Source organism: Myotis yumanensis, unplaced genomic scaffold, assembly GCF_028538775.1.
Source record: "Myotis yumanensis isolate MYYU_CA2020_CCGP unplaced genomic scaffold, mMyoYum1.0.hap1 SCAF_13, whole genome shotgun sequence".
Taxonomy (NCBI): domain Eukaryota; kingdom Metazoa; phylum Chordata; class Mammalia; order Chiroptera; family Vespertilionidae; genus Myotis; species Myotis yumanensis.
The window spans coordinates 47,784,545-47,811,906 of record NW_027223764.1 but is presented as its reverse complement, the minus strand read 5'-3'; the positions used below and the strand labels follow the sequence as shown (position 1 = coordinate 47,811,906).

Here is a 27,362-nt window from a genome sequence, read left to right as displayed (position 1 = left end):
TGGGCAGCTGAGCATTGGATTGTCGTGTGTGTGTGTGTGTGTGTGTGTGTGTGTGTGTATGCATGCTCATGTGCAATTCTTACTCTGAACATAATCTATAATAATAGAAGTGTAATATGCTAATTAGACTGGACAGCCAAACGACCTTCTGGATGAAGCCGGGGCTGCGAGGGCCAAGCAAGCCCCTGCAGCTGTGAGGGCCAAGCCTCTTGCACGAATTTCGTGCATCGGGCCTCTAGTCTAATGATAAAACGGAAAAAATTCTAGACTAATGGGATAGTTTTTTTGAATTCTCTGGAGTTAACTTTGGCTGTGCTTTCCCCAAATTTCTTCAGATGCGTTCGATTACCTTGGCACAGGCATGTCCTGAGGCCTCTTCTAGAGAAAAGTTGAGACGTGTTTGGGGCCCAGGAGACTCTTAGAATCTGTGGATGCTGTTCTGTGGGAAAGGGTTATTCTGCAGGACTCTGGGCTGGCTGAGCTAGAGGTGAGCCGTTGGGGAAGGTAGTTTTCAGCTCACAATAGGCAAGCCCTTCAGGCAAGGCCTTTTCCTGCAGTTTCCAGCTGTGGAGTGGCCAGAGCCCTGGCCCAAACAGCACAGGTTATCTATCGGCCTGATTCCCCTGGCCCCCCAGGTCCTGGATCCCACCATGTTATCACAGGTGGGGTAAGCCTCAGAGGGGATCCCTGGGTCTGTTCTGGGATTTTCCCCGACCAATCCCGTCTCACTGGGATCTGGTGACCCACCTGCCCTGGTGCTTTACTGGGTTGCCATGCAGCGAGGTCCAAGCTCCTCGTGGTTAGGACATTTTGGGGACTATCTCCCCATGAAGAAAGGTCAAGCCGAGGTGTAGATCGCGAATTCTATCGTGGAGGTGGGGTGGGCTCTGCTGGCTAACGCCCGATCGGTGTCTTTGTTTGTGTCATTTCAAGGCCGCCTTTAAAATTCGTTTTTAATGAAGCTTGCAAGGTGGGACTGCTGGAGAGCATTTGCCTGGTGTGCGCAGGGCTGCCACCTTGTGGGAACTCCGGGAATGGCAGCAGTGCCTTTGTTCTGCAGCAAACCACTTGACTCCTTTGGAGACATTGGGGTTCTCACCTGGCTTAGGGGATATTTAGAGAGTAAAAAATTTTAAATGATTAAATATATATATTTATTGATGTCAAAGAGGAAGGGAGAAGGAGGGAGAGATAGACACATCATTGATGACAGGGAATCATCGATCGACTGCCTCCTGTGCACCTCCTACTAGGGGTTGAGCCTGCAGCCCGGGCATGTGCCCTGACTGGGAATCGAACTGGTGACCTCTGAGTTCTTGGGTCAATGCTCAACCACTGGGCCACTCAGGCCTGGGGAAATGATTTTTAATTGAAACATTCAAGTCCTGCCCACAAGTCAGGGCAATCCATCCTGGAAGCTGGACTGTCCAGATGTGAGTAGAAGGCACTGGTTAACCTGGAAATCAGGAGAGCTCGCCACTGGCTCTGTCTGTCCTGGGCACGTGTGGGCACATCCCCTGGGCGCCCTCCTCGCCGCTCAGTGATGGGCACTGTGTCAGGCGATGTCCCCAGTGTCCTCCAGCCGTCACTGCCTGCGCTCAGACAGGTTCAGGTGTCTCACTCTGTCCTGCACTCAGGGGCCCAGTTCTCATTTGTTTGGCACACATGGAGAGAATAATGTTGTATTTCCATCTCGAACCATACACAAAAATATATTCCACAGTTCAAGGGTTTAAATGTAAAAAGTAAACTAATGCTTTAATAAAAATAATAGAATACCTTCCTGGTCTCAAGGTAGGAAGAAAAGAACTTTTGAAATAAAACTGCCAGCCTGCCCGACGTGGCTCAGTTGTTGAGCATTGACCTATGAACCAGGAGGTCATGGTTCAATTCCCAGCCAGGGCACAATCACTGGTTGTAGGCTCAGTCTTCAGTGTGGGCATGCAGGAGGCAGCCGATCAATGATTCTCTCTCATCATTGATGTTTCCCTAGCTCTCTCCCCCTCTCCCTTCTTCTCTGAAGTCAATAAAATATATTTAAAAAAAACACACGAAAAACACTGCCAAAGCACAAACCATAATGGAAATGATTGATAGTTTTTACAGTGTTAAAATGTGGAAGTTTAGTATAGGGAAGGTACTACAAGAAAATTTAAGAGCCACATATTGGAAGAAGATATTTGTAATAAATATAACTAGGAAAGAATCAGTACCTGGAATCGAAAAATAAATTCTACCAAAAAAGAAGAAGAAGAGAGAGGTAGAGAAAATGTGTATAGTCAATAAACATAAGGAGGCTGCTCTGTCTTTTTAGCGATCAGAATGCAAGTTTAAAAAAAGAAATCTTTTTTGTGTGCCCATGAGATTGGCAGTACTTCAAAGCATCTGACTGTTTCACAGTAGCCAAGAGGTGGAAGCAGCCCAGGAGTCCTTGTCGATGAATGAAAAACAAAATGCACTACACACATGCAGTGGAACGTTGTCTTTCCAGAGGAAGGGAATCCTGTCACATACTTCAACACGGATGAGTCTTGAGGACATTATGCTGAAAGGAATCAGCCAGTCCCAGAAAGACGGATAGTGCATGATTCCGTTGATGTGAGGTGTGCCTGTAGTCGTCAGGTTTATGGAAACGGAGAGGGCAGTGGTGGTTTCCCCGCTGTGGGGAGGGGAGGAGGGGAGTTGTTTCATGGGCCTGGAGTTTCAGTTTTGCAAGATGAAAAGTTCTGGAAACTGGTTGCACAACAATGTGACTACTGACATGTGCCCTTAAAAATCTGGAAAATGGTTAAGACAGTTTTCTGTGTAGTTTATCACAATTAAGAACGAAAAGAAAAACTAAAAGTATGACATCTTGGCGAGGTGTGTTGAGGACGGTGACGCTCAGCACTTTGCCCACAGCTGGTAGATCCTCCGTTGGTAGACGATGTGATATTGTCCAGAAGGTGTGAAAAAGTCCATGTCACGACACGGTATCGGGGCCGCTCTGCTGCTAGAGAGACCCCTCAGGTGTGGGAGAGCAGCCGTGTGCGACAGTGTTCAGGCAGTATCATTCATAACAGCCAAAACCCCCACAGAACCCTCCTCCCCCCAAATAAATGAGACAATGTAAATGTTCATCAGACAGAAAAGGGATTCTGTGGTTTCATACGGTGAGATGCTGCCTGCGTCACTCCACTCAATCTCAGGGGCAACGTTAAGTAAAGGAAGGGCACACGATGCCCTTAGAGAAGCACAGATAACACTGCCCGCGTGGTGATGGTCGGCAGCGAGTTTAGGGGAGCGATTCCTTGTCGGGGGAGGAGAGGGCGATGGGATGAGCAGGTGCATTGGGGGCTTGGGCAACACCAGTAATGTTGTATTTCTTTGAAAATCAATTTGACACAGACGACGAGATGTTGAGATTAGAGCTAAGTGGTGGGTACTTAGAACTTTGTTCCTTTATTAGCTGTGCCTTTCTGTGTGTGTGGAAGAGACTTATTGCTTGTTTTAAGAAAGGGCTTTAGCGGGTGGAGTGGTTTTCCCGGCTGTTTCTCGTGTGGGTCCTTCTGCAGCAGCAAGCCATCCGTGCAGAGCGGTGGTGATTTTAACTGGCAGGGAACCTCTTACTGAGGAGTTTTGTACTTTGGTGTCTTTGTAAGATTTCCTCCCTCCCTCCATCCCTCCTTCCCTCCTTCCCTCCCTCCCTCCCTCCTTCCCTCCCTCCTTTGTAAGATTCCCTCCCTCCCTCCAATGTGAGGACATTATGCTGCCCAACGTGGCTCAGTTGTGGGCATGCAGGAGGCAGCTGATCAATGATTCCCCGACCAATTCCCCTCCCTCCCTCCCTCCCTTCCTCCCTCCCTCCTTTGTAAGATTCCCTCCTTTCCTCCCTCCTTCCCTCCCTCCCTCCCTCCTTCCCTCCCTCCTTTGTAAGATTCCCTCCCTCCCTCCTTCCCTCCCTCCCTCCCTCCTTACTTTGTAAGATTTCCTCCCTCCCTCCCTCCCTCCCTCCTTTGTAAGATTCCCTCCTTCCCTCCCTCCTTCCTTTGTAAGATTCCCTCCCTCCCTCCCTCCGTCCCTTCCTCCCTCCCTGTCTTCCTTTCTTTTTAAAAAAGGAAAAAGACTAAAAGCCTCGCATGAGCTGCTTCCTGAGGTTCCCCTCCTCTGCGCGAGTCTGCAGTCCCAGAGCTAATGCTTAGTGTCCCAGGGACATGCTCCTGTTCCTGCCTTGGGTGGTGCTGGTCACTCATGAACCCTTCCTGGGCATTTCATGCGAATCATATTCATGGAGGCTGACCCTGCCCAGGTAGCTCGGAGATATCAGATTTCGCAGGTTCTGTTCCCGATCACCGCAATACCGGGAGCCGGAGCTGTGTCTCTTTGCCGGCAGGGGTGCTGCCTTCAGTTTGTAAGAAAACACACCTCCACGTGCATGAAGCGGAGCACAGTAAGAGGAGGCCCTGGTGCCTGAGTGCGGGAGCTCCAGGCTCTGGTTCTCCGGCCGCCGAGCTCTGATCACCCGGGGTCCACGCGGAGGGACCAGGCGAGGCCTGGACTGTTGGAGCTGGCACGGTTGAGCAGGCTTTTCTGGTTCAGCCCTGTCATTTGAGGAGTAAGGAAACCGAAAGCGGGGAGGTGGAGTGACGTGCCAACGCCAGCAGCTCCCCTGACCTCAGTGGCCTGCAGGCCCCTGACGGCCTCCTGAGTCATCATCTTGTTTGCTTCTCTAGAACAGTGCCCCGAGCGGACCTGTAATTGCTCTCTTGCTTAAAACTTCCCAGGGCTCCCCTCTCCCTCAGGAATCGTTTTGGCTGTGAGCCTTGAAGCCGAGCAGCCTGTCAGGCTCCCTTTGAACCCACTGCTCCCTGTGCACTGGCTCCCCTCGCTCTGCCCTCGCTCTGCCCTGCCCTTCTCTTTGTGCCTAGAACATGCTGTGCGTTCCTGCCGCAGGGCCCTTGTGCTGCTCACCTCTCTGCCAGGTGAGCTCTGGGCTGCTGCTCTTCGTTTGCATCACCTTCTTAGATTGACCTCCTCAGGCCTTAGCCTCTCTCACACCTGCTCCAAAAGCCTCCTGCTCATGAGCCTACTTTATTCGTTATTTTCTTGATGGCTCTTATTATGCTAGGAAGTTACTTTATTTGGTCTATCTCTCTTCCTTTCTATCTACTTATCTCTGTCTGTCCATCTATGCATTTATATCCTCCTTCAGGATTTGAGGGACACAAGCCGCAGTGGTATGTGTTGTGTCTGGCATCACCAGCATCTAGATTCTAGAACATGTCAGGTGCTGGTGTTGGGGGTTCTCAGACCTGGTGGTCCCCAGGTTTGGTGATTGTCTAGGACAGTGGTTGGCAAACTGTGGCTCGGCAAACCGCGGCTCGCGAGCCACATGTGGCTCTTTGGCCCCTTGAGTGTGGCTCTTCCACAAAATACCGGCTTCTGCGCATGGGCCACAAAGTTTCAATCGCACTGCACGTGCGCGCCCGCACTTGGTATTTTGTGGAAGAGTCACACTCAAGGGGCCAAAGAGCCGCATGTGGCTCGTGAGCCTCGGTTTGCCGACCATGGGTCTAGGAGGACTCAGCATATAATCCTACTCACGGCTAATGTTTATTTCAGTGGGAGGACACAACACAAACTCAGCAAAGACAGGTGCGTGGGGCGAAGTCCAGAGGAAACCAGTGCAGGTCCCAGGACATGCTCAGGGCGCCGGTGCCGAGTCGGGACAGCACGTGTGGAGTGGTGTTAGGGAAGCCCCGAGCCACTCCTGGCCCAGGGTTTTTCCTGGGGGCTGGCCCCGGAGGCACCGCTGCCTCGGCCGTGCTGAGACTTCAGACTCCCAGAGAAAGCAGGTGCTCAGTCTAAGCCACACTGTTCACCTGCTCCAGGCACGGGGAGTCCCTCTTGTCACTTGGGGGAAGTTCTGTATCAGTGTAGGGAACTCTGCCACCCAGCTTCCCAGCACCAGCCACGGGTGGACCTGCAAGCAGCCTTTCCAAGGAGAGAAGTTAGGCCTGCCGGGTAGCTCCCTTCAGCACACCATTTACCAAATGCTTAGGAACGAATGAGTCATCCCGTGTGACTGCAGGGCTGTGGAGTCACCTGAGACTCCTGGGGCCTCCTCCCTGGTCAGCAGTTCTGCCCCCAGCGCCCGGAGGTGAGAGTGCTCAGTACCAGAGTGAAGGCTCTGAGAAGTCCCGCATTGCAGTCTGAAATCTTCCTCCTATCAGTCTGCCCTTCCTCCTGCCCCCAGCCCCGTGATGAGTGTGACTCTCTGGTCCCAGGTGTTGAAGCACAACGGGTCGTCAGAAATCCTCAGCAAGCTGTACGACACGGCCATAGACAAGCTGGAGGTGGTCAAGAAGGACTACGACGCCCTACGGAAGAGGTACAATGAGAAGATTGCCATCCACAGCTCGGACCTGAGCCGCCTGGAGCAGCTGGAGGAGGAGAACCAGCGCCTGCTGAAGCAGACGGACATGCTGACCCAGCAGAGGGACACGGCCATCCAGCTGCAGCACCAGTGCGCCCTCTCCCTGCGGAGGTAGGAGCGAGGCCCCGAGGGCGGAGAACGGCACCTTCTTTGCTCGGGGGCACTGTCCTCTGGGGGCGTGTGGTTATCTGTGAGGCTCCCAGAGGCTTCCCGAGAGTGAAAGCAGCACAGCCATTGTGCTTTTTCAAGCAAAAAGTGCTTATTTCCGGGAAACGTTTTCTTGACACTCAGTATGTCCTGGGAGAAGTTCTTCCTCTCTTGAACAACTTTGGGGTGTTCTGACTGTCCCGTTTCCTAGGGCTCCTACAAGCCTCTCCCTTCTGTCAGTCACTCACCTACCAAATTGCAAAGTTAGTTTTCCTAGACATCATTTCTTCCAGAATTTCTTTGTTTTTTTATTAAGGTATCTAATCCATAGGGAAGTGAGCCCTGGTCTCAGTATTCTGTGAAGTACATCTCTGCAGAGTCCCAGTTCCCTGGAGCGCTCACCGCTTTCTTAGGAAAAGTGTTCTCTGGATATGAAAAGGTTTTGGAATTGCCAGGTTGCACACAGACTCAGGTGTCTGCAACGCGGGACTGCTCAGAGCGTTTACGCGGGTACTGAGCACTGGACAGAATGCAGTGTTTCCCGAACATAAGTCATCCAAGAACATACTTTTTTTTTTCTTCTTTTTAATGGAGCGCCATGCAGGATGGGTGTTCTAAGGAACACACTTTCGGGAATGCTACTCTGGATCCGCAGGCTCTTAACTTGCAGGGTTGCCCGCATGGAAGGTACCTCCTGGCTTGGAAAGGCTGAGCTGTGCTCTCACACTAGCCTGGTGCCTTTGGGCCAGCCACTACATGTCCTTATTTTCTGTATTTGTAAAGTGAGGTGGATTAAATGACTGATGAGGCCACCTATCTCTCATATGCTGTGATTCCAGCATTAAAAAAATAATCACGTAGCTGGACTGTGGCAGACATCTGCTGCTGTTTCTAGTAGAGCAGGGCCATGAAGTCCTCAGTTCAACTTTTGATAGTTGTAAAGGCTGAGAAAAATTCCCGGTCCCGGGCACTGGTGCTCCGTGACTTCCCTCCTGGGGGTGCGGAGAGTGACCTCACTTGAAACTTCATGCTTGACTGTCCAGCGCAGCAGAGCTGACCGGGCAGGTCTCCACCCCCCACCCCCCATGTCCTGGCTGCCTTTCTCCCCAGGTTCGAGGCGATCCACCATGAGCTGAACAAGGCCACGGCCCAGAACAAGGACCTGCAGTGGGAGATGGAGCTGCTGCAGTCGGAGCTGACGGAGCTGAGGACCACCCAGGCGAAGACGGCCAAGGAGTCGGAGAAGTACAAGGAGGAGCGGGACGCCGTGTACAGCGAGTACAAGCTCATCATGAGTGAGCGCGACCAGGTCATCTCCGAGCTGGACAAGCTGCAGACCGAAGTGGAGCTGGCCGAGTCCAAGCTCAAAAGCAGCACGTCGGAGAAGAAGGCGGCCAGCGAGGAGATGGAGGCCCTGCGGCAGGTAGGTGGCTGGGCACTGGCCTCCCAGACTCTGGCAAAGCGGCGAGGGAGGGAGGGCTGCGGCGCACATGGTGTCCAGTGAGCAGCCTGCTCCCCAGTCGGGTGAAGAGCCTCTCCTCTGAGGCCTGCGTGCTGGCTGGGTCGTGGGCGCTGCAGGAGACGGCTGCGCTCGCTGTGCTCGGTGCCTGCTCTGATCTGTGCCACAGGGATGCGAGGGGAGGTCCAGCCGTGTCTCAGCCTCCACAGCTCACAGTGTAGGAAGAAAGTCAGGCGACACGCCCAGACACGCGTGTGCTCCATGCACAGACACTCTCACACTCAGACGCTTGGCTAAGTCATTGTTGGTCCATCTTGTGCTGAAAGTCAGCAGATATCCCAAAGACTTGCTCATTAAGGAGAAAGTTCCCAAGGCCAACTTCCCAAAGCCATAGGTACCTTTGGCTAGGGAGCCAGAAGAGCACCCTCAGGGCTCTTCCTCCTTGTATCTGAGGGGTCGCTCTTTAGGGGCAGCCGGCTCCTGCTGGGAAGATGGTCTACGAGGCTGTGCCGAGGCCCCTCTACAGTCTTGCTTCCTGGGGGACAGGCCTCTGGGGCCGGGGGCCTGGGGCTCACTAGCATTAGAGTCAGGCCACTTAGCCTGGCTCCTGAGGGATGGGTCAGTGTGGACCCTTTTCCTCCTTCCTCCTGGCCCCTCGGCCTCATCGCTGACACCCCTCACCCCAAGTGCAGATGTGTCCTGCCGGCTCCCTGATTTGAGGTTCCCTCCCCATCCTGTCGGTCAGTGTGTGGCTGTTTAGACCTGCTGAACTTGACCATAGCAGACTTTCCCCCGTTGAAATGCCTCCCTGTTCTACTCTTCTGTGTAGGTTGTTAAAGGTTGGGCGCGTTAGCAGGGGATGGCGGGCATTGGGTTGTGGGAGCTGGAGCCCCTGGACCAGCACGAGGCCGGGCTGATGCCTGAGGAGTGGCCAGGGCCCTGTGAGGCTCTCTGTGGACAGTGACATCTCCTGATGCCCAGGTAGTGCGGGGGGCCATGGATGCCAGGGGCACAGGCCCTGTGCTTGGAGTGGGCCTTCTCAGTCATGTGACCTCATATATTTCGGGGCCTCAGTTTCCTCCTCTGCAAAATGGACATGATAATGGATAGCATCTACCTCACGTGGCTGTGGCAATCACATGATTTAATATTGAAAACGGACTTAGATTAGTGCCCGCACCAAGTAGGAATGATTTGAATCTTTGTTATTAAGATGATTATTAGCTACTCTGTCAGGAACCCTGGGGAAGTGCTCTGTAGGCAAAAATGGGCCAACTAATGGCAATTTCATATCCAGGGAGTGAGACTTTTCCAGACTGTCAAGGTGAAAGCCGTTGTGAAAAGGAGAGTTTACTTTGATGAATTTTTTAAAAGACCGCGATGCAGGAATTTCTAATAAGTAAATAGAATGTATTAGAACATGGTAATTGTCCTAGAAAAACTATCAACTCATGGTTTTCACACTCCGGCCTCTGAGAACTTAATGGTTGGGGAAATGTTGTTATCAAATAAGGAAAAAAAAATGATGAAGAGGAAATCTTTGAAAATGACTGAGCCAGTCGGTCACTACACTAGAAAGTCAAGGCCGATGTATCAGGCACAGAAGAGATGAGGCCGGGAGAGGACACGGCCCACGTGGAGGGGATTTTGAAACTAGGAGGTTAACCATGCCCTTTGTAGGAATGTGGAAAGCACCGCGAAGTATGAAGAACCGCCGACTTCCGAGTGCTAGCATCTGGTGGCAGCCCGGCCCCCACTGCCGCACTCAGGCGTGCCCTCCAGCCTGGAGCCCGGCTCCGGCTTCGCAGGGGGCATTGGCTGGGTGTCAAGTCTGCCTGTCAGCTGAGGCAGGAATCTTTTCTAGGCACCGATCCAGCCAGCAGGCACGAAAGCCCCTGCCCCCACTGCCACCGGGGCAGGCTCCAGAGCTGAAACGCTCAGTCCTCCTCTGCTCTGTGTGGCTTCTCCAGAACCATGTCCCCACTCCCCCGAGTGGGCCATTTTGGCTCTAAGGTGTGGGTGGGAGGCCCTTAATCTCGAGGGCCTGATGGGACCGCCTGTGTGGGCTCTGCCCTTAGGCCTTTCTCCTTGGCCTTAGGTCTAGGGCGTGAGTGTCCTATGAAAGCCAGCCCATCCCTTCCTTAGCCTGTTGCCCCAAGGCCACCCTGGGGGGCCAGAGGAGATCATGGGTGGTGCTTTTGCAGAGTGAGACCTGCGTGGTGTGGAGGAAGAAGCCCTGGGGCAAGAATCTTGGAGACCTGGGGTGTGGGCTCAGCTCCCCCAGGTAGACCTCGGGGAGCAGTCACTTCCTGGACCCTGAGGGTCCTCATTGGTGTAATCAGGGGCTCAGACAAGGGACCTCAGCTTCAGTTCTGTTGCCCTTTTATTTATTTTTTTAATTAATTAATTAATTTTTAAAATGATATTTTATTGATTTATTACAGAGAGGAAGGGAAAGAGATAGAGAGTTAGAAACATCGATGAGAGAGAAACATCGATCAGCCGCCTCCTGCACACCTCCCACTGGGGATGTGCCCACAACCAAGGTACATGCCCTTGACCGGAATCGAACCTGGGACCTTTCAGTCCGAAGGCTGACGCTCTATCCACTGAGCTAAACCGGCTATGGCTGTTGCCCTTTTAAAGATACCTTATTCCTCCTCTCCCCTCTCAATAAAACCCAGTATTGTGCTTCCGGTGTTTCTCTGAAGGAAACTGCTTTGGAGGTGTTTGAGACGGGGTGGGGGGGGGGGGGGGTGGAGAGGGGAGGCGCTGCCTGATGCCCTGGCGTTGGTCTCTCTGTCTCCATCTCCAGCCTTCAGCTCGAGATGCTTATCCGGGGCCAAAAGGAAAGACCTTTCATTGAAAGCACATGTTAACACGTTTCCAATAGAAAACTATGTTAATGTAAAACATTGAGTAAAATATAAATTTAAGAAATCGTTATTAGCCCTAGCCGGCTTGGCTCAGTGGATAAAGCGTCAGCCTGCGGACGGAAGGGTCCTGGGTTCGATTCCAGCCAAGGGCACATGCCTGGGTTGTGGGCTCGATTCCCAGTGCGGGGCAAGCAGGAGGCAGCCGATCAATGATTCTCTCTCATCATTGATGTTTCTATCTCTCTCTCTTCCCTTTCTCTCTGAAATCAATAAAGAAATATATTAAAGCCGAAACCGGTTTGGCTCGGTGGATAGAGCATCAGCCTGCGGACTTAAGGGTCCCGGGTTCGATTCCGGTCAAGGGCATGTACCTGGGTTGCGGGCACATCCCCAGTGGGAGATGTGCAGGAGGCAGCTGATCGATGTTTCTCTCTCATCGATGTTTCTAGCTCTCTATCTCTCTCCCTTCCTCTCTGTAAAAAATCAATAAAATATATTAAAAAAAAAAAAAGAAATATATTAAAAAAAAAGGAAACATTATTAAACCTAAGACTTACTACAATAAATTCATGCTAGAATTAATAAAAATAATTGTTTTTTTAAATATATCAAACTAAACAAATACTCGGCACTGCATGAAAGTGGGAAAAATGAAAACTGAGGTCATTTGGCTGACTTGGTCCCGGGAAGTGTGTCTCAGCAGCGTGACACTGCCCCTCTCTCGAGTTAAGGGGTTATTTTTGTGCAGATCCGTCCCCCCCCCGCCCCCGCCCCCAGCTCCCCCTGACGCTGGACGTGAGAGATGAGGGGGAGTTAGAAGCCGACTGCACACGTTTCCCTCTGTCTCCCTCATCCTTGCCTCTTGGCTGAACCTGTGAGGTCTCGGGCGTGTTGCAGCAGAGGCGTGTTGTTGTCTGCCGTGGGGCCGGGGAAGCCTTGGTGTGCTTGTCTTCCTCACGCTTGTCACTCCGAGGCGGAGATGCAGGGTCTGTTCCTCTCCTTCAGGAAGCCTGTGAGCTAGAGGAGGAGTAGACACTTGCTTTATCGTCTCCCCGTGTTTTCTAAGGATCAGAGGGGCACAGGGGGAGCTTTCCGTATGAGCGCTTCTAAGGGTTGGATTTGAATTTTAACGGAGCATGTAATGCTCCGGGGAGGTGTCAGGATGCAAATGCTTCAGATTTCAGCTTTTAAATCGAACTGAGACACACAGGCTTCACCGCCAAAACACTGCTGCCTGTTCAGACTGGAAAGTCACCCAGGATGCTGGAGTACGAAAACCAGAGAACAGGAACAGTGCTGCTGCCCGTCGGACATGGTCCTGACCAGGACCTCTGCCTTCACTGCACTTGGGCCTTACTTTGTTATGTGTTGTCACAGGAGCACTGTATTGTGGGCTCGACAATTCCACACAGTGCCTGGACTAGAACCCCCGTCTCTCTCAGCCATTTTTTTTATTTTTATTTTTAAAAAAATTATTTATTTACTTATTTATTTCAGAGAGGAAGGGAGAGAGAAACATCAATGATGAGAGTGAATCATTGATCGGCTGCCTCCTGTACGCCCCCACTGGGCATGGAGCCTACAACCCGGGCATGTGCCCTGATCAGGAATAGAACTGTGACCTCCTGGTTCATAGGTTGATGCTCAACCACTGAGCCATGCGGGCAGGGCTCACAGGGGCACTTTAGAGCGATGTGATGGCTCCCTGTGAGCTACAAGCCACGTAAGTGGCAGGGTGGAGCCTGGAGCGAGCCCTCCAGGGGAGACGGTCCACCTGGGCCACTGAGACCTTGGCTGAGAGAGACGGGGGTTCTAGTCCAGGCACTGTGTGGAGTTGTGAGAGTTTAGACTTAGTCTAACGTCACTAGAGGTCTGAGCATGGCTGTGGGGCTCGAGGACACTGGGAGGCAGGGACGCAGCAGGGGGGTGGAGGGGTGGGCTGTGGCTGGGACCCCAGTGTTTCCCTCCATCTGGCTCCAGAGAGTTCAGCCCAGCCCCAGCTCCTGTCAGGCGGACGGTACTTCCGAGCCAGAAGGCCAGTAACCTCCTCCTCTGCTGGCCCTCGTCCCCACCAGATCAAAGACACAGTGACAGTCGACGCCGGGAGAGCCAACAAGGAGGCCGAGACCCTTCGAAAGCAGTGCAAGGCTCTGTGCCAGGAGCTGAAGGAAGCCCTCCAAGAGGCAGACGTGGCCAAGTGCCGGCGGGACTGGGCCTTCCAGGAGCGGGACAAGATCGTGGCCGAGCGGGACAGTATCCGGTACGGTGCCCTGGGCGGCGTGGGCTCGGGCCCCCCTGGCACACAGGGTCTGTGGGGAGGGCCGCAGTCATTTGCTACGGGTCCGGGTAAGGCGAGAGTGGCTGGCTTCTTCCCTCTTCTCCCTGGGCGATGCCCCACTCGCCTCAGCATTAGAATTCCACACGTCTCTGTGTCGATTGCACTTCACCCAGGTCCCGTGGGCAGTGAGACCCAGCGGAGTGGCCCGAGGCCAGGCTGGTTTCTCAGGGGGCTGCTGATGACACTGACAGTCAGAGCTGCGTTCTCCCAGGAAGTATTAATGGGGCACCTACTGTGTGCCAGGATCTGAGGTCCCTTGAGCAAGGAGATCCTGGGAGACAGCTCCAAGGCTCCCAGGTGGTGTGATGCCTGTGGGGGCCACGGGCAGCTCTGCCAGCCAGGGCAGAGGGGAAGGAGGATGCATGAACGGAATTCCAGGGCCGTGAGGTGTCACTGGGCAGGGGGAGCAGGTGGGGAGTTTCCCCAGAAAGCATGGAGTTCGAGCGAGAATGCAAGCATGAGTGGGCTTTTCCCACAGGGGACGGGCTTGGCGGCCTGAGCGACCATCATAAGCAGAGGTGTGGTGTGGAGGCAGGAGGACATGGTGTGACTGGAGCAGGTCTTGCACTTGGAGTCGGAGGAGGCAGCTGACTGTCTTGAGGGCAGTTCTAAGGGCCTGAAAGGAACCCGGGAATGGATTCCACTGGAGGGAGAGCTAGGAGAGGCTGTAGGGTGGGGTGTTGGTAGTGAGCAAGGACTTGGTCATGGAGAGTTTCTGAAAGATCCCTGTGGCCTTTTGAAGGAGAGGCTGATGTCCATGCAGGCTGGCCAGGAGGTGAGGGTTCAGGTGGGGGGACTTGGGGCCATGGAGGGGGGTACCAGCTCTCAGGGTCCTTCCAGTGGCAGGGGTGGTGCCGGAGGTGGCATGGAGCACAGACTCCCTGCTGCCATGCTGCCTGTCCCCACCTCCTCTCTGAGGAGCCGAGGGGGTCCTGAGGTCCTGGCAGCCACATGTCCATTAGCAGGGCTGTCCAGCCTGCACCTGCGCAGAGCTCAGGCCACAGAGAGGCATGAGGCATGATCCTGTCTGGTCGTGGGCTGGCGGCAGCTCTGAGAGGCCTCATGTGGGTTGTCAGGCATCTGGTTGGTGCTGGGCACAGGGCCTGCTGGGTGGGCCGGGGGAGGGTGGTCATTAACCCCCAGCACATTGAGGGTGAGGCCCTGGGATGAGCACTGGATGTTGGAACCCAGTGCTTGTTGCGTGCTAACTGCGGGGGGCCGGGGGTCTCTTTTCCGGGGTCCTCAGTGTTGCCTCTGCCCCTCAGTGAGGTTGGCCTTGATGGCCTTACTTCAAACTCTCAAATATTCCTGTGCCTCTGGGGGTGAGGCAGGTGCCTGGTGTTCACTGCAGGCCGTGAGTGCTGCGCCCCTTACCCCTCATGGTGACCCTGCCCTGTGCCCTCTCCCAGGACGCTTTGCGACAACCTGAGGCGGGAGCGGGACCGGGCAGTGACCGAGCTGGCGGAGGCCCTGCGCAGCCTGGACGACACTCGCAAACAGAAGAATGACGTCAGCCGGGAGCTCAAGGAGCTCAAGTACGCTGGGGTGGGCGCCTGCCCGGGCTGCATGTACCTGGGAGCGAAGTGCCCACCCTCCTCTCAGGGCAGGGCCTGGCCATCTGTTCCTTCTCTCTGCCTTATTCTGTCAATCTGTAGAATGGGTCCAAATGCTGCCTCCACGTGCAGAGTTAATTAGAAATTCTTAGACCAACCGAGAAGTGGCCTGTTGGTGAGCACATGGAGGCGTGCACTGTGTGCAAAGGCGTGTACGAAGGAAGGGCCTGCTCCAAGGCAGCCCTTCTGGGCGCAGGCGAGCATGCATTGTCCACTCCTTCCCTCCCTCCCTCCCTCCCTTTTTCATCAACTGAACCTGCCCTGGGTCAGGCCTGTGGGAGGCACAGGGGAGACGGCTGAGCAGGCCGGCCAGGTCCCTGCCCTGTGGGGCTCACAGCACACAGGCCCGTCAGAGAGACACGTACTAAAGGAACAGCGTGATGACGGTTGTGGTGCTCGCAGGCGGTTGTGACCACCACTCCCAGTCTGTCCTGCTGTGTTACTTGGAGGCCCATCTGGAAGAGGCTGTTTGGAATGTAAGACAACCCCCCTCCGTGACAGCAGAGCTCCCAGGGTGTCGTTTAAGCCTTGGTGACTCTAAGCAGTAGATTGAAAATACAAATATCAAAGGTTAAAGAGAGAAATTGCAGAGCCCAGGAGCCATCACTGCAGCCGAGGACCAGATTCTGGTTGAGGAGCAGCAGCTCTGTCTGTGCCAGGAGCTTCCAGTGATGGAGGCGAGAGGCAGGGGAGTGGGAGTGTGCCAGCCCTGCCCACTGAGCTGTGCCCTGAAGGGAGTGCAGCCTCCCCTTCCCCCTCAGTGATATTATTAGATGGAAACCTGGAGCCTCTGGGCTTGAGTGCTCTAAGGAAAACCTCAGAGGTTGCGAAGCGACAGTCTCTCCAGGGACCCACATTGGATCTAGCAAGTGATGGAATCAAATGAAGGTGCAGCCTAGACCCCCTGGGGCTTCAGTACAGGAGGAGGTTTCCATTCTCATGGCGCCAGGTTGCTGGGCCATCTGAAGAAGTCAGCTTCCTTTGCTTGTTCAGCACATTTGTATCTGCACCTCCTTTCCACTGAGTTCTCTCCAGGGATGCTGGGGATGGAGTCCGCGCTGCTGCACAGGAAGCCTCCAGCCGGCAGAGCAGCAGAGGGGCCCAGTGGTAGGGAGGAGTGCAGTCAGATTCAGTGCCCAGCTTCAGGCTACACAGAGGTGGGCTGGGCTGGGGCGGGGCCCAGGGAGGCTGAGTGGCATCTAGAGCTGGCCAATGAGAGCACAGCCCAGCCAAGGTGTGGTCCTGGAGCTGTTCACCCGGGCAGGAAACAAAAGTCAGTCCAGAGTCAGCCAGGAGCCCTGGGACAGGGCTAGTGAACTGGGAAGGTGGTCTGGGCCCAGGTTTTAGGAAGAAGGGCATTACATGCAAGTGTTAGGAAAGGTTTCTGACTCCTTTTTTTCCCTCTTAACAGGGTCTTTCTGAGAGCTTAAGTTTTTATTTTGATCAAGTCCAGTTTATTGATTTTTAATTTTTTTTATTTCAATGCATTATGTTATATCTAAGAACCCTTAACTTAACCCTAGATCTTAAAGATTTTTCTCTTGTATTGTCTTTCTAAAAGTTCTACAGTTTATTTAATATATATATATATATATATATATATATATATATATATATATATAAATAATTGACTTCAGAGAGGAAGGGAGAGGGAGATAAACATCAGTGATGAGAGAGAATCATTGATCGTCTGCCTCCTGCACGCCGCCTAGTGGGGATTGAGCCCACAACCTGGGCATGTGCCCTGACCAGGAATCAAGCTGTGGCCTCCTGGTTCATAGGTCAATACTCAACCACTGAGCCACACCAGCCGGGCTATAATTTTTTTTTACATATAAATCTGTGATGCATTTTGAGTTAATCTTTAAATAAAGTGTGGTATTCAGGTTGAGATTCTTTTTTTTCCCATGATGTTCAGCGGCTCCATCATTAGTTGAAGGCTACCCTTCCTCTGTTCCCTTATGTCTGCACCTTTTGTACTTGGTGGAGCTGCTTCTGGATCCTTCCTTCTGTTTCATTGATCTGCGTGTCTCTCTTCCTGGCGGTTCCTCTCAGCCTCGAGTCTGTAGCTATAGAAAAAGTCTTACATTCGAGTAGAGTGTTTCTCCCACCTAATTCTTCATTTTCTAAATCAGTGTAGCTGTTCTACTTTTTTGCCTTTCCCTGTAAACTTTAGAGTCGTCTTGTCTGTACCTATGAAATTGTCTTGTTGGCATTTTCATAGAACTGCATGAAACTTCTAGATAAATGTGAGAAGAATTTCTGAGTCTTTTAAAAATAAGTATAAAAACCCACTGAAATCCAAGCAGCCTGGGCCTGGCGCTGCGGATTTGTTGGGCAGCTGGCGTGAAGGACAAGATGAAAGCCCATTGGCTTTGAGTGGTCCCCCTGGTTTCCAGGCTGTGACTTGGGTGGGATGTTTCGCCTCTCACAGGGCCATGGCCATGGCCATGGCTCCCTCTCTTCACAGGGACCAGATGGAATCCCAGCTGGAAAAGGAGGCCCGATTCCGGCAGCTGATGGCCCACAGTTCCCACGACTCAGCCATCGACACAGATTCCATGGAGTGGGAAACGGAAGTTGTAGAGTTTGAAAGGGAGACGGTGAGCTTCCTTTGTGTCTTTTCTGCCCGTTCTCCTGACATAAAGACTTTGGATGCCCTCTCCCAGTGTCCCCAGGGTCCCCGTGGCTAGTGTGGAGGCTCAGCTTTTCCTCCCGGGGCGCAAATGCATCCTTTCCCTGCACCTGCGCCCGCTGGGTTACAGCAGATAGTTTCCTGAGTCGCCTGGCGGATGCTGACACGGCACACGGAACAGAGAGGGAGGAGCCGGGCCCCCAGAGGTGATGCTGGTGGTGACGTGTATCTGAGTGGCTGAGAGGGGCAGGTGGTAGCAGCTCAGAGGCTGCTGCTTGTGGCCCAAGTGCCCCGTCGATCATGGCGAAGGGACAGTCCCATAGTCGAGTGAGTGGCTTGGGGTTTACAGCCACGTGTTTCTCATCACTGCTTCGTAAAGTGTGTGGTGACTGCTGCTGTTTCGACAGGAGGACATTGACTTGAAGGCACTGGGGTTCGATATGGCGGAAGGTGTGAATGAGCCTTGTTTGCCCGGGGACTGCGGCATATTTGTCACTAAGGTGGACAAAGGAAGCATTGCAGACGGCCGCTTACGGTAAGAGTTGAGGGAGCCGAGGTTCTGAGGGAGGGTGGGCCCCCCCTGGCTTAGTGAAAGGCCCCGGAGGCCAGGCGGCAGTTAAATGAATGCATCCCGGTTGCGTTTCTGGGTAGAAAAGGGCTCAGGCCGCGTGTGAGAGCGTATGATGTGCGTTGCATGCTCATTCCATGAAATACCAATGATGAGAAAATAGTGCTTACTGTGCGCTCATTGCTGGTTTAAGTACTTTAAATAATTCATTAATCCTTACAATCCTGTGAGGTAGGTGCTACCCCATTTACAGATGGAGACACTGAAGCCCCGACGGGTTAGGTCACTCAGCTGTAGGTGGTGGAGCCAGGTCTTGACCCCGGGCAGTCTGGCTCCAGCACCTGTGAGCTTAACCGTTTGGCCATCCTGGAAGGACCTGCTTTCTGGCATTCGACTCCCCGGATGGGAACAGTTGAGTGGCTCACTGGTCCCAAGGCCTGCGTGGGCACTGAGCGGGCTGTCCTCCGCAGGGTCAATGACTGGCTGCTGAGGATCAATGACGTGGACCTCATCAACAAGGACAAGAAGCAGGCCCTCAAGGCGCTCCTCAACGGGGAGGGGGCCATCAACATGGTCGTGCGGCGGAGGAAGTCCCTGGGCGGGAAGGTGGTCACGCCCCTGCACATCAACCTGAGTGGACAGAAAGGTAGCGGCCCATGACGTGGGCAGATGCTTCAGATGGCAGGGGTCCTCTCCTTGTGTTTTCGGGCGCACTTCATGCCCAGGGCTGAGGTGCTGATGCTGCTTGAATGCAGCCCATGTGCTCCCCTGATGTGGGGCCTCTGGGTCCTGGGTCCTGCTTGTCTGAGTCCCTCCCCAGAGCCTACGTAACTGAGTGCCTGGGTGGTCTGGCCTGGGTGGGCGCTGGGATGGACAGACGCTTTGTAAGAGAGTCTCCCAAAGATGAGGCGGGACAACCAGGGGCCATGCGATCTGGGCGGGGTTAACTGGGGACACCTGTGTCCGCCCTGTGGTCGACAGACAGCGGCATTAGTCTGGAGAATGGAGTGTATGCTGCCGCCGTGGTGCCCGGAAGCCCCGCCGCCAAAGAGGGGTCTCTTGCCGTGGGGGACAGGATTGTGGCGGTAAGTCTCCAGGATGGGCCGTCCGCTGCGCGTATAGACAGTTAGATTCAAATTTGGGAGGTATGAACAAGACGTAATGAACACAGTTTTTATATTCGCCTTTTTCTTTTAAATGTAAACATTTAAATGTGATTTTCCCCCCTTCTAATAGTATGTTTCTATTTCCTAGAAAATTCAGAAGTACAGAAAAGGTTTAGGAAGGAATAGATAACCTTTGTTCACATTTTCACTGTATTTCTCTACAACCTTTATTCTATACTAGTGGCCCGGTGCACGAAATCGTGCACTTGGGGTGCGGAGGGGACCTCAGCCCGGCCTGCCCCCCTCTTGCAGTCTGAGAGCCCTCAAGGGATGTCCGGCAGTTGGACGACATCCTTAGCGCTGCCACGGAGGCGGGAGAAGCTCCTGCCACCGCCGTTGCACTCGCCAGCAATGAGCCCGGCTTCTGGCTGAGCAGGGGAGTGCACTGACCTCCATGGGGCAGCTCCTGCGTTGAGCATCTGCCCCCTGGTGGTCATTGCGCATCATAGTGACCAGTCGTTCTGCCGTTCAGTCAATTTGCATATTAGCTTTTTATTATATAGGATATGAAGGCATAGTGAGGCCAATTAAAAAAAAATAAGTTTTTAGAAATCTTTTTCATTTAATATTTTATCCATTTCTTGTAATATTTCTTTTTTTATTACCAAAGTAAGATTCTTTTGCGGTAAAATATTCAAGCGATACCAACGTGTGTAAAGTGGTGGCCCCCTCTCCCTGTAATCATGCTCCTGGAGGCATCTCTACCCCTTTTGGGATGTGCTCCCAGCCAGGCCACAAGTGCTCGCACAGATCCGTGTGCACAGATGGGGGTGTTTGGATTTTGTTTGCTTTTTACAATACAATAATGGGACCATCTTATGTTATCCGCCGTTTGCCATTGTGGATATCTTTCTAAGTCGGTCCTTACTGTTTTTGTCCACCTCGTGGTGGTCAGCTGTTTGACCATCTGTAGTTTACATTATCCCACAACTGATGGACATAGGAGTTGTTCTCAGTTTCTGCCATTGCAAACAGCCCTGCATGGACGTCACCTGTGTGCAGCAGCCACTGTGGGGGAGACTTAGCAGATCCCTGGTGACCACACCCGCAGTGCGTGAGGGGCTGAGTCATAGGGCAGCACGCTTAGTCTTTGTCAGTAACTCTTTAAAAGTGAAGGCATACTCGTATGCACCCCCCGCCTCCCCCCCCCCCCAAAAAAAAAAAATCCAGTCCTGCGACTGGCACAGTGGCAGGAACTCCTCCAGTTCTGGACGCCCCACCAACCAGTTCCCAGCCGGTGGCAACCATGGTTAACAACTCACTGTGTTTTCTTCCAGAAATGTTCAAAACATGGGCATCTCCCACTTAAACACACACACAGAGGGATCATCACAGACCGAGCTGCTAGCCTTGTTTTGCTTGTGACGCGTGCCCTGCGCTGCTTCCTCGCTGTGTCTGGGTCCTTGGTCCTCGCAGTAACTGCCCGTTCCTTAGCGGCAGCAGCACAGGCTGTTAGCTGCGCCCCCAGTGGAAACTTGGGGCATCTTTGCCTTTACAAGTCGTGCTGCGTGGCGCCTGCTGCATCCTTCCTTCTACGGGGCCCCCCCGAGAGTGTGCCACGGGGTTATTCCTGGGGCGGGGAACTGCTGGGTCAGATAGGCATTTAACATTTGAGACGACCGTCCCCTGTGCCCGCTCAGGTCCTGACCTTTCAACCCACCTGCAGTGTGCGTGGGAGCTCCTCTCCTCACAGCTTTGCCGGTGTTTTTCAGATTTGGGGGCTCCAGATGTTAAAAGCAATATGGCCATTGTGAAAAATTTCAAGATATGGAAAATTTATAAAGAAAAAACAACCCAATTAATCCACCACTCTAAAATAATCCCTCTGCGTATATTTTTTAAGCTTTTGACCTTGAAATAATTACATAAAAAATTATAATTCAGTTATAATATTTCATAACTAATATTTAAAAAGTAGTAGAGGGAGGTTCCTATATACCCTTCACCCAGTTTCCCTAATGGTTATATCTTACATAACTGTAATATTAAAACCAGGTAGTTGATATTGGTACAGCATGTGTATTTAATTCTATGCCGTTTTATCATGTTTAGGTAACCAAAAAAAAATCAAGGCAGAACTGTTCCATCACCACAATCTCCCTCATGTTACCTGTTACCCCTCTATAGTGACACCCACACCCTGCTCCCCCATTCAGAAACCCTGGCTACTAGTTTGTTCTCCATCTCTGTGCTTCTGTCACCTCGAGAACGGTAGATGAGTAGAATGGTACAGTGTGTGGTTGGCTGTGTTCCTTCCCGCTGCTGGGTGTCATGTTCCTGGTGTGGGTGCAGCCTGGTCTGACTGTTGGCTTGTTGCTCATACGCTTTTTCTAAGATTGGAGCACATCCAAGAGGGATGTGGACGGAGTTCAAGCAGAAGCGGTGGTGGTGTTTCTTTGTGAACAATGACAGTACTTCATCTCACGTGGCACTTTCTCGTTTACAAAGGCCTTTCACACCCTGGCTGCGTTTTTCAGTCTCCTCCCGCCCCTGGGGGACTCATGTGTTTATCTTCCAATTTGTGCACGAAGGAGTTCCAATTCGGGACCAACCTGACACAGCAGGAAGCAGAGCTGGCTGTTCCTGTCACTTTGGTGTCTTGGTCCGAGTCAGACACACATCTTCTTGTAGAGTGAGCTCAAGGCTGTGTGGTCCACGTGCCACGGGAGCCCCTTCCCTGGATTCCTCAGGCCGTAGGGGCGGGGCTGTCTCCTCCGCCAGCTTCAGACTTGGGGACCTTACAGAACCAGCCCACTGTCCAGCCTGGCTGGCACGCGGGCAGAGCACGGGTCCTGGCGGCGGGCCTGACAGGCTCTCTGTTTGGCCCTAGATCAATGGCATCGCACTGGACAACAAGTCTCTGAATGAGTGTGAGTCTCTGCTGCGTAGCTGCCAGGACTCCCTGACCCTCTCCCTCCTGAAGGTAAGGGTCCCGCCCGCCGTCCCTGCTCTTTCCCTGCTCTCGCAAAGTCCCAGCTCCACTGCTCTGTGTCACTGGAAAGGGGTATTGATTTACGACGTGCAGGGAGCGCCTGAGCCCAGACCAGAATCTGCTTTAAAAACAAAAGTTAAAAAAAGCTCTGAAGGGCGTTTTGGGGGTAGTGGGGTGCATTTGAATCTGGATTGAATAATTAGTTGATCCTAAGGAATTGTAGATTTTTGTGGGTACAGTGACAGTATTGGGGTCACCTAGGAGAATGACCTTGGTTTTGGGAAGTACGTGATAAAGTTGTTAGGGATGAATATTGTAACTTACTTTCAGATGTTCTGCAATATTGACAGATATAGACAGTTTTTAAAAATATTGTTGAATCTAAATGGTGGGTTTATGAGTATTCATTGTACTTTTCTATCAACTCTTCTACATAATTGAAAATACTGATTAATAGAAAGTTGGAAAAATAGGCCCATCTACTTCATTAAGCAAAGTTTTACAAATTTATTTTAAAATAACAGACTTTTTGAGGAGTAGTTTTAGGTTTACAGGAAAGGTGCACTAGTGTAGAGAATTCTCATATTCCCCCTCTGCTTCCCCTGTTAGTAACATCTTGCATTAGTGGGGTTCTTTTGCCACGATGTTAGCACATTAATATTAACTAAAGTCCATGGTTTACATGAGGACTTACTCTCGGTGTCGTACATTCTGTGGGTTTGGACAGATGTGCAAGGACATGTGTCGCCCACTGCAGTGTCACACAGCGTGGCTTCGCCGTGATGAGCGAAGCTCCTCCGGGCTGCACCGCCCATCCCTCTCTCTCGCCCTGTCCCTGGAGACCATTGATCTTTTCATCGTCCCCATCGTTCTGCCTTTTCTAGAATGTCTTCTCGTTGGAATGTAGCCTTCCCAGGTTGGCTGCTTCCACTTAATGATGTGCATTTAAGTTTCCTGCATTTCTTTTCACGGCTTGATAGCTCATCTCTTTTATTGCTGAGTGATATTCCATTACGTGAATACTAAAAGATATGTATTGTTAATAATGAATCTTCTTTTACTTAATAATATTAAAAAGTATGCAGTATACATGTGATTTCAGAAAGTGCTCAAGTCAAGAGCACGTACGACTCTCCTGTGGGTCCCAGTGAGCAGGGCTGTGAGAAAGCCCCCGGTCAGGGAGAGGATGAGTGTGTGCGTGCGTGCGTGCGTGTGTGTGTGTGTGTGTGTGTGTGTCTGCTTTCTGGGGTGTGTGGCCCATTTCTGGCCGTTGCTCTACCTGCAGGGGCAGTTTCAGTGGCAGCGCCAGGTTCTGTGGTCGTCTTCTCTCTTCCTCACTCCTCCATGGTTCCTACATAGGTGTTCCCTCAGAGCTCTTCATGGAGTGGCCAGAACATCTTTGAAAACATCAAGGACTCTGATAAGATGCTGAGTTTCCGAGCCCACGGCCCAGAGGTCCAGGCTCAGAATAAGCGGAACCTGATGCAGCACAACAACTCCACGCAGACGGACATCTTCTGCACAGACAGGCCGGAGGACAGGAAGGAGCCGGGCCCCCCAGGCGGTGGCAGCTCCTTCCTGCACAAGCCGTTCCCTGGGGGGCCCTTCCCAGCCGCCCCCCACACGTGTCCCAGCGCCTCCGAGCGTAGCCTGAGCTCCTTTCGCTCGGATGCCTCTGGGGAGCGTGGCTATGGGCTGGGGGACATGTGTGCCCAGCGGCCATTGCTGCCCTTCGAGACTGAGGCTGGTTCCTGCGGGGCGACAGAGGCTCCCCTGGACAAGGCCGAGCCCGAGGGCCCCCACAGCGGCGGGACCTGGCCCAAGGCCGGGCTCAGCTCCGTGGCAGTGCCCGAGAAGCTCTCTGTTTACAAGAAGCCAAAGCAAAGAAAGTCCATCTTCGACCCTAACACTTTCAAACGCCCCCAGACGCCCCCCAAAATAGACTACTTGCTCCCCGGCCCTGGGCCCGCTCATTCCCCCCAGCCCTCCAAGAGGGTGGGCCCTGTGACGCCCCCAAAACCTCCGCGGAGGAGTGACTCCATTAAGTTCCAGCACAGGCTAGAAACCAGCTCAGAATCTGAGGCCACTCTGGTGGGCAGCTCCCCGTCCACCAGCCCCCCAAGTGCCCTGCCCCGCGACGTGGACCCTGGGGAACCCATGCACGCCTCACCCCCTCGCAAGGGCAGGGTCCGCATTGCTTCCAGCTACTACCCTGAAGCGGACGGGGACTCCTCCTACCTGCCCGCCAAGAAGTCCTGTGATGAGGACCTCACTTCCCAGAAGGTGGACGAGCAGGGACAGAAGCGCCGCCGGCCAAAGTCTGCGCCCAGCTTCCGGCCGAAGCTCGCGCCAGTGGTGATCCCTGCTCAGTTCCTGGAGGTAGGGCCAGCCTGGGCTGAGGGTGGGGGCGGCAGGGGTAGCTGGCCGTCGCCAGCCTTGTGCTTGGCCCTGGCTCCTTGGCTCTGAGCATCTACCTGAGGGAGGCAGGTGGATGCCAGTGGGATCAGCCTTCCTTTGCAGAGTCATGTAGATGTGCACGTTCCTGGGGATATGACACCAAGAGAGAAACACGTTCTGGGGTGTAGCATTAAATTTGCTTATTCAGCAAGAAGCTTTTGAAACTGTACAACAAAACCAGGTGACATGGACCTGCCTTGAGGGCTTCTGGGAGAGAAGGTTACACAGAGACTCTTACCTGGCAGCAGGACAGGCTGGCTGGGCATGGCGGGGGTGCAGCATTTCCGGAAGGGAGAGCTGCTGTGAGCGGAACAGGTCCGTGCTGCTCTGCAGACAGAGCCTCACGCAGCTCTGATGCACGGCCCACCTCTGCACACACACAGCCTGTTGATTGGAAAGAACAGAACCTTCCGCTGTGGTTTTCCTCCGGAGCATTTTTGGAGGAAGTTCTTCCCCTCCAGGTGTAGAAGGCAATTTGAATGAGCAGTGACATCTCCTGACCGGCACTTCGTGTCCAAGTGGGAGGAGCTAGTGTGCAAGGGACAGTTGCTCGTAGACACCTATGCGTCTCCCTGTTTCCAGCCACGCCCTCTTACCTCTGGTTCTGCAGGAGCAGAAGTGGGTCTCAGCCAGCGGAGAAGTCTCCCCAGAGCTCCCGGAGTGGTCCCCTTACTCGCCAGGGCACTCCAGCCGGCACAGCAACCCCCCGCTCTACCCCGGCAAGGCATCTGTGGGTGAGTCAGCCGGGCAGGGCTGGGCAGAGGAGGGCTTTGTGGCCCCAGGGCCGACCAGTGCCTGGGGCAATGGAGTCATTTCAAGGGGCAGCTGTGTGTCCTCAGCCCAGAGCTAGCAGGCGCTGCCCTGTCTGGGTGATGTTAGTCAGTGTCAGGGACATTTCCTAGCCTTGCAGGGTGCTTTCCCCCCATAGTGGCCTGGGAAACAGGAAGCAGCAAAGAGAAAGGCTTGCATAGCTGTGGGCTGGCTGGGTGCTTTGGGGAGCCGGTTCTCACCCCACCCATTTCTAGGCACCGTTCCCCGGAGCATGACCCCGAGCACCACTGTGAGCTCCATCCTGAGGAACCCCATCTACACCGTGCGTAGCCACAGGGTTGGCCCTTGCAGCTCTCCACCCGTCCCCAGAGAGGTCGGCCCCCAGGTTTTGCATCCCAGGTATGTGAAGGCTCCCTCACCTCCTTGCACCCTAACCATCCAAGCCCACCTGGACATAAAGCCACCGGGGCATGGAGAGGCTCCTGGGCAGAGGTTCCCTTGCCCAGCTGGGAAGGGGCTGGTTTCAGCAGCGCTGGGACCCCAGGGACAGCGGTTCACCAATGTGGAGCTTGAAAAGATATTTAAGGAGAGATGATAGTGATGGTAGCCAATCCTTCGTTGCTCACGTGTCAGGCACTGTGCTCAGACCTTTGTAAACATCATCTCATTTAATTGCCACAGCAACCCTAGGTGCTAAGGACTATTATGTCTCTGCTTTATATAGATGAGCAAACTGAGCCTGAAAAAATGGTCACTTTCATTTGTTCACTCATTCATTCATTCAATTATTTGATAAGTTTTTATTGAGCACCTATTGCATGCCATGGACTGTTCTAGTTCCAGGGGGATGCAGGGAGAACTAAATAGACAAGCTTCTACTCGTGGCGTTTGTGTTCACGTCTGGGAGGCAGATAGGAAAACGTGAACAGAGCGATACCACATGGTGCTGAGTAGCTCTGAAAACCGTAAACAAGGCGACGAGCTAGCCCGAATGGGAAGCTGGTGGAGGGTTAGATTGGATGGTGGGGAGGCCGCCTGGTGGGGAGGATGCTGTTGTAGGCCAGCTGCACAGGACGAGGGCTGTTGGTGCTGTGCTCGGGCACCTGACAGCAGTGTGATGGGCTCTTGGGACAGAGTGGGTTGGAGGTGAGCCCAGGTCACCGGGCACCAACCCTCAGGGTCTGCGGCCATAACACAGAGTTGGAGTTTTATCGAGTGCAGGGGAGACCACTGGAGGGTTTTAGGCAGGAAGAGATGGAGTCTCATTATGCTGTTAAAAGGCCATTGTTGGGTGTGGCGTGGAAGGTGCCTGGGCTCTCTGCCCTCTGGCTCCCCAGGCACGTTCTCCTGAGGGAGGCTCCCCGGTCCCTCCCCAGGGCCCTCTGCCCTTCTGGCCTCTCCCCACGCCCGCCCCCCAACCCCCCCCTCCCCCCCCCCGCCCGCCAGGATTCAGAGTCCGTTTTCCCTGTAGAAGCCCTTTCTCCAGAGAACCCGACCCCGGCTGAGGCTGAGGTGGGTGGGCCGCTCCTGCTCCATTTGTGTGGCCCTTTCTCCCTCATGCAGGGCCCTTGTGGATGTGTCGCTGGCATAGCTGCGGGCAGGCTGCTGTCCTCAGCTGACAGCCAGTGGCGTCCAGGCCTTCCTTCTGCCGGCCCAGGGAGGGAGGCCTTGCTGCCTGTCACTTGTGTTTCTCCCAGTGGCTGTGTCCAATCTTGGCCCCTCACCTGTCTGGTTCTCCCACAGTGTCCAGCACCAGGGACGCCTGAGCCTGGACCTGAGCCACAGGGCCTGCAGCGACTACTCGGAGATGAGAGCCTCCCACGGGTCCAACTCACTGCCCTCCAGCGCCCGCCTGGGTAACTGCGCCACTGCCTTGTCACAGTGGCAATCCGGCCTTGTTCATCTCCATCTGCGGCCTCGTGCCCGCCTCGTGGTGGCCTCTCCGTGGCTCCTCCCCTCCGGGGCCCAGGGTGGCTCTGGGCCGT

The 27,362-nt window shown here is 53.6% G+C and overlaps 1 protein-coding gene across 3 annotated transcripts in view; it reads left to right on the top strand.

Moving 5' to 3' along the window:
• The window catches only part of DLG5 (discs large MAGUK scaffold protein 5), a 108,173-nt gene that overhangs the window by 64,693 nt on the left and 16,118 nt on the right, over positions 1-27,362 (top strand). For all 3 annotated transcript variants that reach the window (XM_070433051.1, XM_070433050.1, XM_070433049.1), the window contains 13 exons: positions 6,267-6,526; positions 7,673-7,985; positions 12,973-13,157; positions 14,645-14,770; positions 17,319-17,451; positions 17,891-18,018; positions 18,522-18,697; positions 19,033-19,136; positions 22,048-22,140; positions 23,509-24,528; positions 25,217-25,340; positions 25,632-25,776; positions 27,121-27,233. In XM_070433051.1, the coding sequence (XP_070289152.1) occupies positions 6,267-6,526; positions 7,673-7,985; positions 12,973-13,157; positions 14,645-14,770; positions 17,319-17,451; positions 17,891-18,018; positions 18,522-18,697; positions 19,033-19,136; positions 22,048-22,140; positions 23,509-24,528; positions 25,217-25,340; positions 25,632-25,776; positions 27,121-27,233 (2,920 nt within the window). The remainder of the gene's footprint in view (positions 1-6,266; positions 6,527-7,672; positions 7,986-12,972; positions 13,158-14,644; positions 14,771-17,318; positions 17,452-17,890; positions 18,019-18,521; positions 18,698-19,032; positions 19,137-22,047; positions 22,141-23,508; positions 24,529-25,216; positions 25,341-25,631; positions 25,777-27,120; positions 27,234-27,362) is intronic.